The sequence below is a fragment of the Meleagris gallopavo genome, chromosome 30, assembly GCF_905368555.1.
Source record: "Meleagris gallopavo chromosome 30, MGAL_WU_HG_1.1, whole genome shotgun sequence".
Lineage (NCBI taxonomy): Eukaryota > Metazoa > Chordata > Aves > Galliformes > Phasianidae > Meleagris > Meleagris gallopavo.
The window spans coordinates 4,877,436-4,893,116 of NC_139433.1; the positions used below are offsets into that span (position 1 = coordinate 4,877,436).

General features: G+C 43.2%; 1 protein-coding gene across 2 annotated transcripts; it reads right to left on the reverse strand.

Annotated features, from left to right (window-relative positions):
* Window positions 1-1,481: 1,481 nt before the first annotated feature.
* On the reverse strand, window positions 1,482-14,857 carry UHRF1 (ubiquitin like with PHD and ring finger domains 1). 2 transcript variants are annotated; one of them, XM_085211592.1, is made up of 17 exons: window positions 14,728-14,857; window positions 13,697-13,859; window positions 11,562-11,825; window positions 10,679-10,842; window positions 10,068-10,283; window positions 9,141-9,247; window positions 8,792-8,978; window positions 7,666-7,789; window positions 7,478-7,585; window positions 6,577-6,681; window positions 5,674-5,780; window positions 4,985-5,147; window positions 4,738-4,875; window positions 4,262-4,367; window positions 3,979-4,136; window positions 3,591-3,689; window positions 1,482-2,988 (listed from the first exon to the last, which is right to left on the reverse strand). In XM_085211592.1, exons 1-17 carry the CDS (start codon window positions 14,847-14,849, stop codon window positions 2,842-2,844), a joined length of 2,478 nt encoding a protein of 825 aa, XP_085067718.1. In that variant the 5' UTR covers window positions 14,850-14,857; the 3' UTR covers window positions 1,482-2,841. The 2 variants fall into 2 exon arrangements, with proteins under 2 accessions (XP_085067718.1, XP_010723389.1); XM_010725087.4 differs by lacking the exons at window positions 13,697-13,859; window positions 14,728-14,857 and adding an exon at window positions 12,292-12,520.
* Between the last annotated feature and the right edge of the window lie 824 nt (window positions 14,858-15,681).

Below are 15,681 nucleotides of genomic sequence, written 5' to 3' on the forward strand. Positions count from 1 at the left end.
GAAGGGAAAGGATGCAGTGAGACCAGCAGGAGCCCATCACAGGCGTTAGGTTCCCCATCCCACATAAGCTAGACTTCCAGAAAGCACTTAACCATAACTACTCACACCGTACCTCTTCCCAGTTAGTTTATTCCTCACACCCTTGTGCTTTACCAACAATTCCACTTTCCCACGCATCCACCAGTGCCACACAGTGAAGTTTAGCCACTGGAAGGAGCCCATCCAAACTGCACTTTTGCCCATCTGAGATGCTACAGGCTGGGATGAGCGCCTCCCGCAGTCACCATCACACAGAACTCTTCCCCAACTGGCAGCAGATACAGCATCACAGGCCTCTACCAGGATGAAGTATCAGCCATTTTTTAATTCATGCTCAATTAAGCCATGCAAACTACAGACTTCGTACACTTACTGGGAAGGGATGCGAATTCACAAAATAAAAGATCCTTATGCTGTTCTTTCAACACCGCTTTTCTTGCATCCTGGTTCTTTATCTGTAAAACAGTTACTTTACCAAATCACATACTAGATTTTTACTCTAGGATTTCAGAGCACCAATACACACAAATCTGTACAAGAAATGAAGCACCGTTCTACTAACACTTAAAAAAAAAACAAAAAAAAAAAAACACACACAACCAAGGCAAATATCATCTACAGCCACACACCATCTCATCTTATAGCACAGTAATTTTGCTAGTGGAGCTCTGTTTTGAGATCTGCAAGCCTAAGTTACAAAGCATCTAATTTGCAATTGAATTATCCTAACGATGTTAAATAAACAAAAACTCAGAACAGTACAATTGAAACTTATATGGAAGAACAAACTGTTTTTTAAAATCCAAATTATAAGAAACAATATACTACTAAGGGAGTCAATTGCAACAGATTCCACTTAAATATACGTATTTCCTGAATTTTTCCCACCCATCAATTCTTCTCAACACAATATAGACTAAAAAGTAGAATTATGTTTCGTTTTCAGTAGAAACTAAGGACCTGAAACTGAAATGCTTAAGTGTTAACACTAACCTTAAAATAAACTTAAAGAGGGCAACTAAACAACATTTTTGAAAACCAAAGCTGTGAAATTATGCAACATCTTAAATACCTATATTTTTTTCCATTTATTTTAGCTGCATTTGAGTAGGAAAAAAACCTGTCTTTTACATTAGGGTTTTAGTAGTGTGGAAATCTAATGAAAGTTAACCCCCTGAAAGTTGAAGGGATGCTGAGAATCTTGTTTTTTGTATTTTAATTGAATATACCATATACTTTTTTCTAGTGCCGACTATGAAATACTTTGAGTACAAGAATATCAAAGTAATTTTTTCATTATTTCTCTATAGTGAAAAATAGCAGGTATTAAAAATTTTAAAATTAAAATAGGCTTAGAGTAATGAAAGATGAATACAGAAGTCCTGCACAAGCAATTAGGTCTGTAAACCTGCTTCAGAGACCAAAAGGAGAACAGCCAACACTTTCATCTGAAAAGATATTTATTTTGAGAACTTCAACTTGCACATTGTACAAAAATTAACAAATTCAGCAAAAAGCCTATAAAACATTTTTCCCTAACATATTAACATTATAATTTTAAAAGAGTAAGAGTTAAGAAAAACAAAACCAGGCACGTTTGTTCCAGTCTGTCTGCAGTCAAATGTGATTAAAAACATCTCTGTCTCGTTGAGGTATTAAACTGCAAACTTTGGTTATGTTAGAAAAAGACAATCCATTCACGAAAGCAAGTCTCCTTGGTTCATATACAATAACCAAAATGTTTCCAAAAGTCTAAATTAATTATTCTCCATTTCTAGGTAGAAATGCAGTGGGGAAAAAAAATAATATATATATATAAATTCACGTTACCATCACACACCTAGCATTAGGAGGAAACCTGAAAGTTTGCAAATCCATGCTAATCATATACAGCTACAGTGTTATATTTTACTCAAAGAACAAAATCCGGTTGGCAGGTTTAAACAATTCAGTGCTTATGAAAAAAAAAAATATATATATATATATATGGTGATTCTGGGCCCAGTATTAAAAAAAAAAAAAAAAGGCACTTAAGAATGGCTTTAGTATATTTCATAATGGCATTTCAGGACAGAAGACAGCACCTGGCTGAACAAATAGTTCCCTAATAAGAAGTCCAACTGAGGTAGTACTTCATATTGCTCTAACTACTTGACTATAAGCCAGCAGTTTGTTTGTTTGGACATACAAGATTAGCAGGAAATGGTTTTGATAAGTTTGTCAAATGTATAAAAACAGTTATGGAAACAATAACAAATACCCACTTGTGTTAGAAAAACAGAAGTCATAAGCCTGGAACCATCTTACACACCAAAATGCTGCCAAAGTGATGCACAAATCTACCTGTATGCCCAAATCCCAAATGTTGAAGATTGTTCTAGCAACCAAGCCATTTTTTTTTTTAATAAAACAAAAACAAAAAGGTGGGGAGAAGGGACAGAAAAAGTAGAAAAACTTCCACAATTGTCAGCAGCCTTACCAGAAGCACTTTGTAAATCCCCATTAAAAAAAAATATATATATAAGAAACTGTGCTGATGGATGGCAGTTTTGAGGGGCGAATACTTGTACAAAGTTCAGCATTTAGAACAAAAACACCATGGACATATGGTTGTTTGGGTTTTTTTTTGTTTTTGTTTGTTTGTTTGTTTGTTTTTTGTTTGTTTTTTAAGAAATATGTTGGGATTTTTGTTTTTAAGGGTCTGGGAGAACACCAACTACTTTTTTTTCTTTTCTTAAATTAAGCCCATGTAAAATCCATTAATAAGTTTGAACAAAAGAAAATTAGAAGTGCTTTACGGAATCACCGTCCGTTGCCATATCCAGGAAAGAGCTGAGTTAGGATGGTCTGCAGTGTTTCATTCACTTGCATGGTATAGGTTTTGCCAAGGTCATAGCGGCAGGCTGGACAACTGTACACATCAGCTTTGAAGGATCTATCCAAACAATCCTGGTGAAGGATGAATAAAGAAATTGGTTAAGAAGGCTTGCAGTTCAGCTTGTTCTACACAGCCCCTATTGGAAATTGAGATTCCTTCTATATCCTAGTCCACCTAGGTACCTGACAAGAGCTGAGAAAGCCCAAAGTGCTGCTAGGTCATAGGAAAGAAAGCTTCCTTCATTGCAACCAGTAGTCCATGTTCTTCAGAGCGCATTCATCATGGACACAGTGTTTAAGCGCATGGTAGAAATGTTAAAGACTACTGTTGTTTCCATAAGAACAGTTCACATCATTCCTCAAAGGAGAAACAGACTAACAACTCATATGCTTTGTAGCACTGTTGAGTCCAGTGTCACTTAGCAGTATTACTCAATCCACAGATAAGCTCTCATTACCCTCTTTTAAAATAATCTGATAGTAGCAATACAGTAGTGGAGTTTTCCTTAAAGCATCAACTTTTCTGTGCCAAAGAACTATTATCAAATCAAGTTTTCACATATATACCTGAATCCTGCTAAAAGATTGAGTCAAAACAAAATCTCACCATAAACGAATCAGTTCAAGGTTTGTTGGCTCAACTACTTAACAGGAGAGTTGCACCAACTGCTCACCTTGCACACATTATGTTGGCATACAGTTGTGACTGGCCGAAACACAACCTCTTGACAGCAAATACACAAGAAAGCCTCTTCAACTTTATTTAGAAATTTCTGTAAAGAAAACATTTGAACTATTTATTATATTATGAAAGATACAAGCAAAAAAAAAAAAATTAACGCAGAGAATTACTTTAAACATAAACAATTTTTCTACAAAAAATTAGCAAGTTCCTATCCTTTCTACTGGTCTTAAATACCAGTAAGAACCAGTCCTTTAAAGTTATGCCCACAATGAAAAAAATACTAGCAATCTGAAGCTACTTCCTTGCATAGCCAAGAAGTTTATATCTAGGGATAAGTTAATTATCACTTTATTTCAGGAATGACAAGCATGATTTACCGGTCCATCTTTGAGAGCATCTAGTACTTCATTCCACAGTTTTTCATTGGCTTCATCATTTCTTATAAGAGATTTTTGCTGAGATGTCAATTTGTATGGCTCAACTTTTGTTTTCTTTGGAGTCCCTGAAGGAGAGTTAAGGACCTTTTCCTCCGCTCCTGAAAGAAAACAGAATGACTTTAAACAAAACAAAAACAAAACAAACAAAAATCAAACAAAAAAGATTAATAAAATGCACAAAGATCTACAAGGCTTTCTATTTCCACTTGCCTACTTCACAAACCTGCTGATTTTCTTTTCCTCTTTCCTTTCCCTGGAGTATCAAACTCATCATCTCCATTATTTTCTTTATCTTTGTTTGCAACAGCTTCCAAATACCCCTCAGGATACTGTAGGAAAACAAAACCAAAAAGCATCCAATGTAAATATGCCAATTCATAGACTTACAGACTATTACAGGTTGGAAAGGTAATTCCTGGAGCAACCCTCATAATAATGGGTCACTGTTCTTCCAAAGCGCTAGGCTGCAAAAATTCAGTAAAAGAAGATTAGTTTTGTCCATTTAACCTGCTGATGTAAGAAGGAAAACAACCCACAGGACTGAAAGCACTTCTATCCCCTCAGTCTAAAGTGGGCCGTCTTGATTCTTAGATTCTTACACAATGCAAAGCAGATTATCCTCAATGTATAATAGAAAAAGCCCTGCTATCCATCAAGTTCATTCTCTAAGGGAAGAACAGTGATGTTCCAGAAGCATACCTGCATTGTTAGGCCAAGCTTCTTCATCCTGTCCTTTCCTTCTCTGGTCCAAGGAGCAGGTTCTTCATCATCTCTCCTAAGCAAGTAACGCCACACTAGAAATCCAGATTTTCCCGTCTCAGGCCAGTATTTCACGACCTTAAAAAAAAAAGAAAAAAGCCACATTCAAGTCCACCAAACATTATAAAAACTTATTTGCCATAAGCAAATTCTCTTTTCTTAAACAGTAGATTCAAATCCTACTTACCTTATATATACCATCATATCTGTTCCCTTCTACAGGAGCATATTTGCTGTGTTTGCCTCCTTTTACATTCCTCACCACTCGGACTGGCTTTCCAGCTCTCCAGTCCTTAGCTTCAGCTCCATTTTTGTCATTGATGGGAGCACTGCAGTTTAGAGCCAAAGCTCTGTAAGAGAAAGTCCATTCAAGTTAGCGTATTTACCAGGTATAACTCTTCAGAATAAAAAAGGGAGGATAAAGCAAAGCAGAACTTACATGTAATCTAACTACTACAGAGTTCAACTACACTGTTTTACTCAACACTGCATTGATAGAGTCAGGTGCCATTACTACAAACAGTAGCAGTGCACTGCCACTGTTCTGAACCTTAGCTTGGCTTACCAAGAAAACGTTTATGCTATTTTACTGCTCTGTTCTTATGTTTGAGCCAATATTGAATGCGAAACAACTATCATTTTTAATTGTATTTCATTTATAGAATCATTGAATCGCAGGGTTGGAAACAACCTGCAAGATCATCTAGTCCAACCATATAATATACTATAAAAAACATTTCCACTGCACAGCTGATCTGCAGCCTACAAAAGTAGTTTTTGCACTTAGCCAGTTTCTTTTGATTACAAATAGTATAAACACTCAAGTTGCCAGATTGCCAGCTTCTAGGTTACAAATTGAATGCAAGTGTTGCCAACCTGTTCATATTGGTGAGTTTTTGATCACAAGACTGTTCTGCTGTACGTTTGTTTCCAGAAAGATCACGACCTCCACTCCCTGTATATGTGAAGGAATTCCCGTGATCCTGAAACGCATATGGATTGTTTCAACATATTCACAAGAGTAATTCAATAAAAGAAGGAAAAGTCTTTTAATCAAGTAGCTATAACATTGCATTCTGGAAAGAAAAAAAAAAAAAGGGGGGGGGGGGGGGGAAGATAATTCCTCCATATAAGTGTGGTTCCCTCTTAAAAATCAGGGTTGCAACTCCTGTCTCATCACACACCTGAGAAGTGCAAAGAGGCCTCTGCCAAGAGAGCAGCACACCACTTGCATAGAACCTGTGTGGAAGCGCATGGCATGTTCTAGATAAAAGATTGTTTAACTTGGGTATTGGTACCTACACTGTTACATGAATTAAGATTCAAAAGAGCAAATGAGATACATTCTGCATTCATAGGTGTTTTGCGAGAGGTTTAGAGGGGCATTGGGGGGAAGGAGTCAGGGAGTAGTACTATACTGATGAACAGTAAGAACGAGCATTACAGGCTGGGAAAGCCTGACAAGGATTACATTTGGCTAGCTGAACAGACATATTCAGCAGTAGCACTTCTGTCCTTGGTTTTGTTCTAGATCTTGCAGCACATACAGAGAGCCTGATTAGACCCAGAAAACGCAACTAAGAACTCTTGGATTAAAAGCTGACATATGGATGTTAAACTTAATTCAGGCAATCTTCCTGGATTGGAGCCTTCCTTCACCAATTTTATTCTAACTATCATGAGGATGGAGAGACATCTGAGAGAGAACGTAGGGTGTAATTATGGCCATAGCTGCAAGTTAGTTTGATTGTCAGACATAAACAATAAAGATTCACTTACTATATCATCTTCATAGCCTCCTGCCAGAACTAAGGAATAAGCACCATCATTACTTCTGCCATGTATCCCAGCCACATGCGGCCTGTGAACACCAGATTCGCTCACCTGGAGGAGGAAAGTTAAATTAAGTTTAAAAAAAAAAAAAAACCCACAATCCATAAGTTTGATAGGCAACTGCTATCAACAAACCACAAACAACACAATCACTTACTTGTCTTGGAACTAAAATAGTAGTATTACTTCACATTTGCTTTGCATATATTCCAGAGAGAAACTCTCTTTACCACCACCCTCCCAAAATGTCCAGATAAAAGAAAAATGTTTTCAAAAATGAAGCAGTGGAGTATTCCAGTGAATTGAGCACAAGGATACATTTCATTATGTGAATTTAGAAATGTTGATTTTTCCAACGTAGATTGCTTATTGAAAACTCCAGGAATTTTACAGTAACGTAGGTACTACAACAACGTGAGGGTAATAGTCTTTGAAGATTTGCAATGGCAGAATTCACATCCTGCTTGAAAAACAAAGTCTGAGTAGCTCATGGCTTTCTTTCTACCCTTTATAAGAGGACAACAAAGCTGCTTAATACATCCAGATTCTCAAGAGAAACTTAACATCAGAAGAAGGGGGAGATACTACACACCTCTAGGGCAAAAATCTGGAAGTACATACATTTGGTTTGGATTTTAAGTCATCAAAAAAGACCCACACCTGAAAGGCCTGGACAATGCAACATTAGCTGTAGAACACTCGATACAAAACCAGAATTCTTTCCTTTCTGCATTTACATATCCAGGAACATACAGTTTTAATAATATCCATTTCAGGTTTTACATGTAAGAGCTAGATCATTCCCACTTTTCTCTACAGTGGAAGAGACCAGGATTCCATTTCATACCTGAACTCTGAACTTCCACATGGTGCCAACTGGAATACCAGGAATTGGTCCATAGTGGTTAGAGGGTACAATGGTACATTCCTTTGTGCGACCAACACATGCCATACCCTATTTCAAAAGGGAGACCAGTTAGCCAAGAATTACAAGGAAACACACACCAACACTATTCTTCAAAAATAAAACCTGACCTTGCCCCAGTCTCTCCGTGATGATGAATTAGCAGATGCCATCTTTTGTTTCTTTTTACTTTCTTTTAATTTCTCTCCTGCCAGAACCACCTCACTTGCATCATTTCGACATTCAGGGCAATACCTGAAGTCATAAAACAAAGAAAATTAACAAGCAGCAAAGCTTAAATTTCAAAAGAGAAGATTCTCAAAAATAGAGTTATAATGTTACAGTTTCCGCATATGAACACAGACAGGACACTGAAGCAACTACCCATACACAAATTGGATCTGTGTTAGCTAGTGGCCTTGCACCATTTTCTAAACCACTGCACATGTCAAGAAATCATCTGTGTCATAAAAATTATTGCGTCCCGTTTCAGCATTTGTACATGAAATAAAACCATATATTTTCCCATATGAGGGCTGCTCCAAAGTAACTCCTCCTATCTTACTTTACGTTGGCCCACAACTTAAGAGGTAGAAGTCAGTAGGATGGCAGTAGAGGTGGAACCTTCCCACCAATATCACATTACATTTTGTTGCCACGCGACAGATGGCAGCAGAGGAGCAGCGTGACAAAATGGTGTCTGACATGGAAGTGCAAATGAAGAAAAAGGTTTGAACTAAATTTCTCTGTGCAGAAAATATTGCATCCATTGATAATCATCAGTGTGTGCTGAACGAACAAAAATGCACAGCAAATGGTGGTGACTGGGTTGTGAAACAGTTTTTTGTGGCCTAGAACTTTCTCTATCAAGTAGTGTTGCTGTGCTTTTAGAAGTTGTTGCAATTTCCATGGAAATAAATAGGAAGCATTACTTTATGAGTTATTTCCATTTTTCTCTGAGGAAACATATGTCCCAAAGCTAGGAAAAAAAAGTTTGAAAGCCACTGGCTTACTGTCCTTAAAAAAATTAAAAAAAAAACACACACAAAACACTCTCACTGAACTGATTTTCAAGAGAAGCTATAAAGTTTCCTAACAAAAACAAAATCAAAAGCCCAGCATACTCAAAACACCCGTAACAGTAGCACCCCTCTTCACCTCGCACAGTCGCTTGCCAACTAACAGGAAGCCCTGGCCCTTACTCACTGCTCGGTCTAGGTGGCAGCAATGACACCACACAGCATTATTAGAACTTACCAGTCCTCGTCATCTGGTATACTACTAAGGGGAGGGTTGAGGCAGTAGATGTGGAAAGCCATATCACACTCATCACACATGAGCTGTTTATCAGGATCTTGTTTACCCCCACAGATATGGCAAGCACAGATCCTGCAGGTTTTGTTTGGGTTGTCCTTACAAGCTTTACACACGGGTCCACTTTGTCCTGTCAGCAAAAAGAAACAACACTCCAGGAAGTGCAAAGATACATTACGAATGGTCAGAGGAATCACAGCTGCACGTGTTTTAGAATTCTGATGCTCAAATGTTATTAGCAGAACATCACAAGATAAGACAACAGTACATGCAAGAAAAATGCAATACTCACGTTTCAATGGTCTAGCACTAATTGGACAAACACTGCCTGGTTCTTCAATTTTATAAATGTCATCCACAAATATAATTCTGCAGTCATTCAAAGAATCACCAGCCTCCCTATAGGAAGTTGATAAAAGTCAAAGATCAGAAAGTATCATACAGCATGAATTCACAGCTGCGCATACATCGGTAATGTACGCTGATCCGACATTAGTCCTGTATCTCAAGAAACCTGTTGTAGCATCATGTGATCTACGACAGTAGTACGACAGCATCACCATGGAATACCTTCCATGTAATTGAAGTGTGCTTCTTTTACTTCGCTGAAAATTTAGGTATTCACAGAGTTCAAATTATCAGTGAAATATTTTTTGTTGATAACAACCAGACTAAATCCTCTACTCCTTTATAAAGTCAAAATAACTATGGCGAGAGGAAGAAGGAATGTTCTGGCAACTCTCTGAAAATCTACTTTTGTCATATAAAACATAAACTGAGAGTCCTTCATATGTACGCATTAGAAAGGAATGGAAGATTACAATCCTTACAAAGTGAAGGCTTATGCTAAATTTTCATATGTAACACAAAACATTACCCTGAAGTTTTTGTTAAACCACTACAGTTAATACAGTAAACAGAAAATTCTTCACCTCCTAGCAAATATGGGGCTTTTTCTCCCAGCAGTATGAGAATCCACAGATCAGTATGTCCTGTGATTCCCTGCAGTGCTCAATTCCTCCAGTTTAACTCAATCACCCCAAAAGACAGTTCAGTTTTCCATCTCTCCTCAGCACTTCAGTTTGCTGTTTTTTTCGTTTGTTTGTTTGTTTCCAGGATGTGTTTGCATTGGTTTTTTTTGCAGTCACTTAGACCTCATGAAAGCTAAGTAGAGCTGGAGAGTTCCATTTATCCCACATTTCTATTCTGAATTGCTTACCCAAGTAGTATCTTCGCATTTATCTCCTTGATCAGTTTTGTTTCCCTTTTCTGCAGGATCTCAGCATCATACCAAAAGCCTCTCTCTGTTGGTTCATCAGGATTGTAGTTGACCATCACCACCTGTCCTACTTCTAGCTGATGCCATTTCAAGATAGTCCGTGCACGAGACCGTACATCATTTGAACTCAGTTCCACAACTCCATTCTCTGGATAACTTGAGGCAGAAGGTAGACATAGAAGGTCAGGGAAGAAAAGTGAGATTCATTATCACAATTTATTCACAGTATATTTTATTTAGACAAGTTGATTTAAGAACTGACACCACATAGCATACTGGAAAGAATAAAATTTCCTCCCATACAGTCACAGCTAAAAACAGCAGCCTAACTTAATTAATATTGCAACCCATTCAAAACTTGGGTAATAGCATTTCATATCTCTAAAAACATTATTCTAGTCCACGCGTTTTGTCTTATGGTTAATATGGTTAAGTCATACAATTACTGTGTTAGCCCAGTTCTGTTTTACCTCAGGGATCTCTACAATCAAATTCCCCACTGACATCACAATCCAAATGAATTTATTAGCCAAGAAGTCAACAAAACTCACTCTTCATATTTCACATGATATATTACATCTTCTTCAGGAATGGTTGTCCGCTGATCAGCAACTGCACAACTCTCATTTGCAGCTTTTCTTCTGGTTACATTTACAACCTGGGCTTCAAACCATGCTCCCATATTCATATCACGAGCATCGACCAAGTCATTGATCTACATAAAGCAAAGTATACAGCTCACCAAAATGCATTTTCAAAGTAAGCATTTATTTTCCAATCTACTTAATTTAACCATCTCTAGCTAACTACTGTCAAGATATTTAACCAATCAACTTTAAGATCTCCTTTGCTTTCCTGTTCCCAACATGCATCCCCCCAGGTCTCCTCCAATTGATCCCATCAGGCTAAAAATCCATTATACACCAGCATGTGTATAAATAGCCTTGTTATCTAGTACAAACCATTAATTAACCTACAACAGGCTTTCAGAATCATCTTGCTCAATCTGACAAAGAGAACACTAGATCTGTAATAAAAACCACTGAAACGGAAGTAAAATGATTCTGAACAGCTGGTTGAGGATTTCTTTTTGTTCATTCAGGGAAGCTTCAGCCTTGACAAATGCAAGCACTTGTAATGTTTCTTTTTCTTTTTTTTAAACACATATTGTAATTCTAATTAAAAGGGGAAAATGAAAAATAATTATTTTAACCCAGAACATGTCGCATTTAATTAGTTTGTGGGTTGATTGTTTTTTTGTTTGTTTGTTTGCTGTTGCAAAGTTCAAAAAATTAAAAACAAACAAACAAGCAAACAAACAAAAAAAAAACCCATACTTGTATCACGAAAGATTTTCCAAAGTTCTCAACTACAGAAAAACACTTTCCCTCCCAAAGCACAGCGCTAAGCAACGCCCGTTCTTCACTAACTCACCTTATATAGGCCAAATCCTGGGTCAGCCCAGTCAGACTGTGCTGCCGTGCTGGGCTGCCCCTCCAGGTCCATGACACTTTCTCCACTGTGAGAGCTTTTGTCAGATTCACTTTGACCTGAGCCACAGCCAGAGTCTGTGTCAGAGAGCTCTGAATCCTTCTCCTTACTTACAGCAGGAAGCACTGCTGGGCTTTGTCTAACCAAGAGCTGAACAATATCATTCAGTCCAACGCTGTAATCAAAAAGGGAGTGACCATCCTCCATCTGCAGGGAAAGCATCAAAATCATCTGGTTATTGAATTCAATGGAGATTTTCCAATTCAAAACCATCCATCGTGCTACAACTGTCTCCATGCATCAAAACCAACCACGTTTCTCAAAGACCACTAACAACTGGGGACCTGGCAGTTCTTCAGTTGCACAATAGTCACATATTGTTATTCTATTTTAAAACATTCCTTTTTCTCCAACAGGCTCCACAGACCAAAAAACAAAGTTTCCACATGCAGTGGACTTTTACCCACATTAAACTGCTGTTTTCTATGAGATCTGGAAAAGTTACTGCTACGCTCCTTAGAAATGCAACTCTGAGAAGAACTTAAAAGAACCACAGATTCACTACTTCCTATCAAAACTTGAAGATTATTCCACATTACCTAGGAACTCTGATGCAAGTTCCTTAATTCAGACACATCCCATCATACAAATATTAATACAAAATGGTCCTTACATTCTGCGTGCTCCAGATTATTGCTAGAAACTCGCTCTGAAATGCAGCATCAAGTACAGACCAAGGAAGGTTCTTTCTTCCATACAAGCTGCTTTTCCATTGGAAGCACAGTCAAGGATTCACTTCAACTTGGAACTGTCCATCCACTTCTTAGCATAGCAGGGCATGTCTTAGTTTCACACCCTCCACAATTTTAAGGACTGTTTTGCAAGTGTGGCATTATATGGAGTCAAATAAATATCTCGCTCCTGGAAAAAGAGGGGCACAGAGGGCAGGTAGGGCTCTCACTGCCATCAGAACACTGCACTTGAGGCCACGGCACAGTCAGAAGCTGAGACAAAAGCTTTGCCGCATAGTTAAGGTCTGACTAAAAAATTATACAGGAAATGATCATCCCCTCCAGCCCAAACCACCAGAAGCTGCAATTCAAGAGCTTTGTTCTCTATCAGCGGGAAACAGAGCAAAGCCACAAAAATTCACACTTTACAGGAATCGCTATGATAACTCGATTCTGATTTATGGCACTGAATGGTTACAGGACAATCCCTGGAAATCGGAGCATGCAGGAAGTGCTCTGGGGGCTGGATCTCGTTGAGAGACAAAGACTCACTGCGATGCACAAGAATGAACCAAAAGCGCGCCGCTTCTTCTAAAGAGCAACAGCGCGGCGCTGTGCTCACAGCCATGTGGCAGCAGGTGCAGGGCACAGAGAGCAGAGAACCGCACCGGGGTGCCAAACCACAGCATTCAAGGCACTCCTGGTGGAGGTGGCAGCAGATGTGTGTGCACCTCCAGCAACGGGTGCACTTTTTTAAATTAACGAGCGTTCTCCTGACTTCTTCAAACGTCACCATTTCTAACGATTCCAAAGCAGACAAAGCGCTGATGGGCGCAACGGAGAAGGAAGATTGAAGGAGGTTGGACTGCACAATGCAAACGGTTCTGTCTGCAACGAACTGACAAAAAGCCCAAACGCGCGCGCAGAACGGAGGGTGCAAGAGCGCACCAGCAAACTTAGTGAAGCGGCAGACCGCGCCTGCTCCCAGCGCTTGGTGCCGCTTCGGCGCGCATCGCCGAGCAGCACCGCGGCTGTCAGCGCCCCGCAACCCCACAGAAACCCCCCGGCGCGGCCAGGGGCTCCCGCCCCCGCGACCGCGGACACCCTTGGTTCCTCACACCCCAGATTGGAGGGAACTGGGGGGAGGGGGGTAGCACACAAAGCCCGGGGCCGCCCCGGCTCCACCTCCCCAACCTCGCGGCGCTCCCGGCGTCGCGCCCGTCCGCACCGCGGGGGCGGAGAACGCTGCGCGGGGCCGCGCGGTGTCACCGTGTCACCGCCCTCAGGGCGGCACAGCCCCACCGCCCCCGCGCCAACAGGGCCCCGCGGCCGCCCCGCGCCCCGTACCTGTTTGCCGCGGTAGAAGAGGCGCTGCCGGTGGGGCTCGATGCCGAACACCTCATGGATCCGCAGGCGCAGCCCCTCCACCTTGGTGAGCTTGGAGAGCGAGTCCACGCGGTGGGTCTCCCTCCCGTCCATGGTGCGCACCTGGATCCACATGGCGTCGGCCCTTACGGGAGCAGCGCGGCGTCACAGGACGGCGCCAGAGCCCGGCGCGGCAGCCCCCGACCGCTGAGGCCGCGCTCAGTCCGCCGCCAGCCCGGCCTCGGCCGGCCCGCCCTCCCGCTGCCCCCGCGCCATTGGCCGCCGGCCCGGCCGGTTCCGGCTCGGATTGGCTGCCAGTGCCTTAGGCCCGCCCCCTCCCCCGCCGCGCCTAACGGCCCGGCTCGCGCCCGGGCCTCACTACGCCTTGCGGGCGGGCGCCGCGCGCCAACTGTATCTCGCGCCACAATTGAAACACTCTCTCAGCTCTCGCGGAGGCCTCCCCCAAATATCGCGGGACTATGCAAATGAGAGTGGAGCACGGGCTTGGGTGCGGGGGGGCTAAGTTCTTAAAGCGGCCGCCGCGGCCCTACTGCCAGGGACGGCGGCGCTCCCCGCGGACAGCAGCGGTAACGTTCTTCCCACGACCACCCTCGGGGGGCGCCGCTGCCGATCCTCCCCCGGAAAAAAAAAATAACGGAGCGCTCAGCGGTCCCCACCGCCCCAACCCGCGGCTGCCGGCAGCCCTGAGAGCCGACACCGGTCCTCCGCCCACCCCGCTACCCCCGCCGCACAGCCCCGTCCCGAGGGCAGGGGCCGCAGCCCCAGAGCTCCGCGCTACGCACGGCGCCCGGGACCAGAGTCGCCCCGGACCAGAGTCGCCCCCCAGCACCGTGCCCCGCGGTGACGGGCGCTGCGAGTTCCCGGCAGCTGTCACCAACGTGGAGCCGCGGCTCGCAACGGGCATAGCGCGAGGGTGAATTCCCGCCGCCACCGCCATCCCCCTCCCAGTGCGGCCGCAGCCCTATTGGCAGGCCTGGGCCAGCGGGACTCACCGGCGTAGCTCCGCGGTGCAGAAGGCTACTACCGCGCTGCGCCCCGCGGCCGCCGCCCGCTCTCTCCCCGAGCTTTGGAGTTTGGCGCGGAAAAGCCCCGTGCGCGGCGGGCGCCCGCCCATTGGTCGCCGCTGGCGGGAACGAGTGGGAGGGGTGGAGCCGCCATTGCCTCCCGGGAGCGCGGAGCCGCAGGGGGGTCCGGGCGGGAAAGCGGCACTGCCGGGGGGCGAAGGGCCGGAGAGCGCCGAGTCGTTAAGCCGCACAACAGGCAGGCCCGCGGCATCCCAGGGCGCAGGTAACATTGACTGTCCCGTAATGTAAAACTGGGAGCACGACTGTCCCGCTGACAGGTCCACAAAGCCAGTCTCACCTCTTCATTCCCCTCTAGCCGCCATAACCCCAAGCCACGCCATCACCACCCAGTGCCCACCACGTAGCACAAGCTTCTGGGCAGCTTGAGGGACCATCGTGGTGGGGAGAGGCTTCCAGGGACCTGCAGCTCCAAGCCCCTCAGCTCTGAGCGGCAGAGTCCCCGGGGTGGGCAGCAGTGCTGCAGTATGGGGCCCCTCAGAAACGTGGCCTGTGTGCCGTGAGTGGGGCTGCTCTGGGTAGTCATCCTCCAACAAGGAAGGAAACAAAAAAGGATAAAGTTTGCTGAGTCTGGGTGTCAGGTGGAGCAAACTGTAATCTGGGGATTACCAAGAGGTTTCTGAGAAAATGAGGCGGCTTGGAAAGAAGGTGGGGAAGAGGTGCTCGGCTGGGAGTGTGGTCACTGCAGGCGGGTGGCTCCAAGAGAAGCAGCTTCAGCAGCTCCGCCATCTGCCTGAGCCTGGCAGAGGTGCTATCTGGTCCTTCCAGACAAAGAGAGCAGGAGGTGCTCTGGAGCTCAATGCAAAGCAGAACTTCCCTTGCTATGTCCCCTGCACCTGCAGGCGCAGAGCCAATCTCTCACGT

Excerpts from the sequence above, each read along its gene's own strand:
- UHRF1 (XM_085211592.1), bottom strand. The coding sequence starts at position 14,849 with ATGGGCGGGCGCCCGCCGCGCACGGGGCTTTTCCGCGCCAAACTCCAA. Across the intron at positions 9,248-10,067 it reads AATGCGAAGATACTACTTGG|GGAGGCTGGTGATTCTTTGA; the intron begins GTAAGCAATTCA and ends AACTTCCTATAG. Across the intron at positions 7,790-8,791 it reads ATACCAGATGACGAGGACTG|GTATTGCCCTGAATGTCGAA; the intron begins GTAAGTTCTAAT and ends TTATGACTTCAG.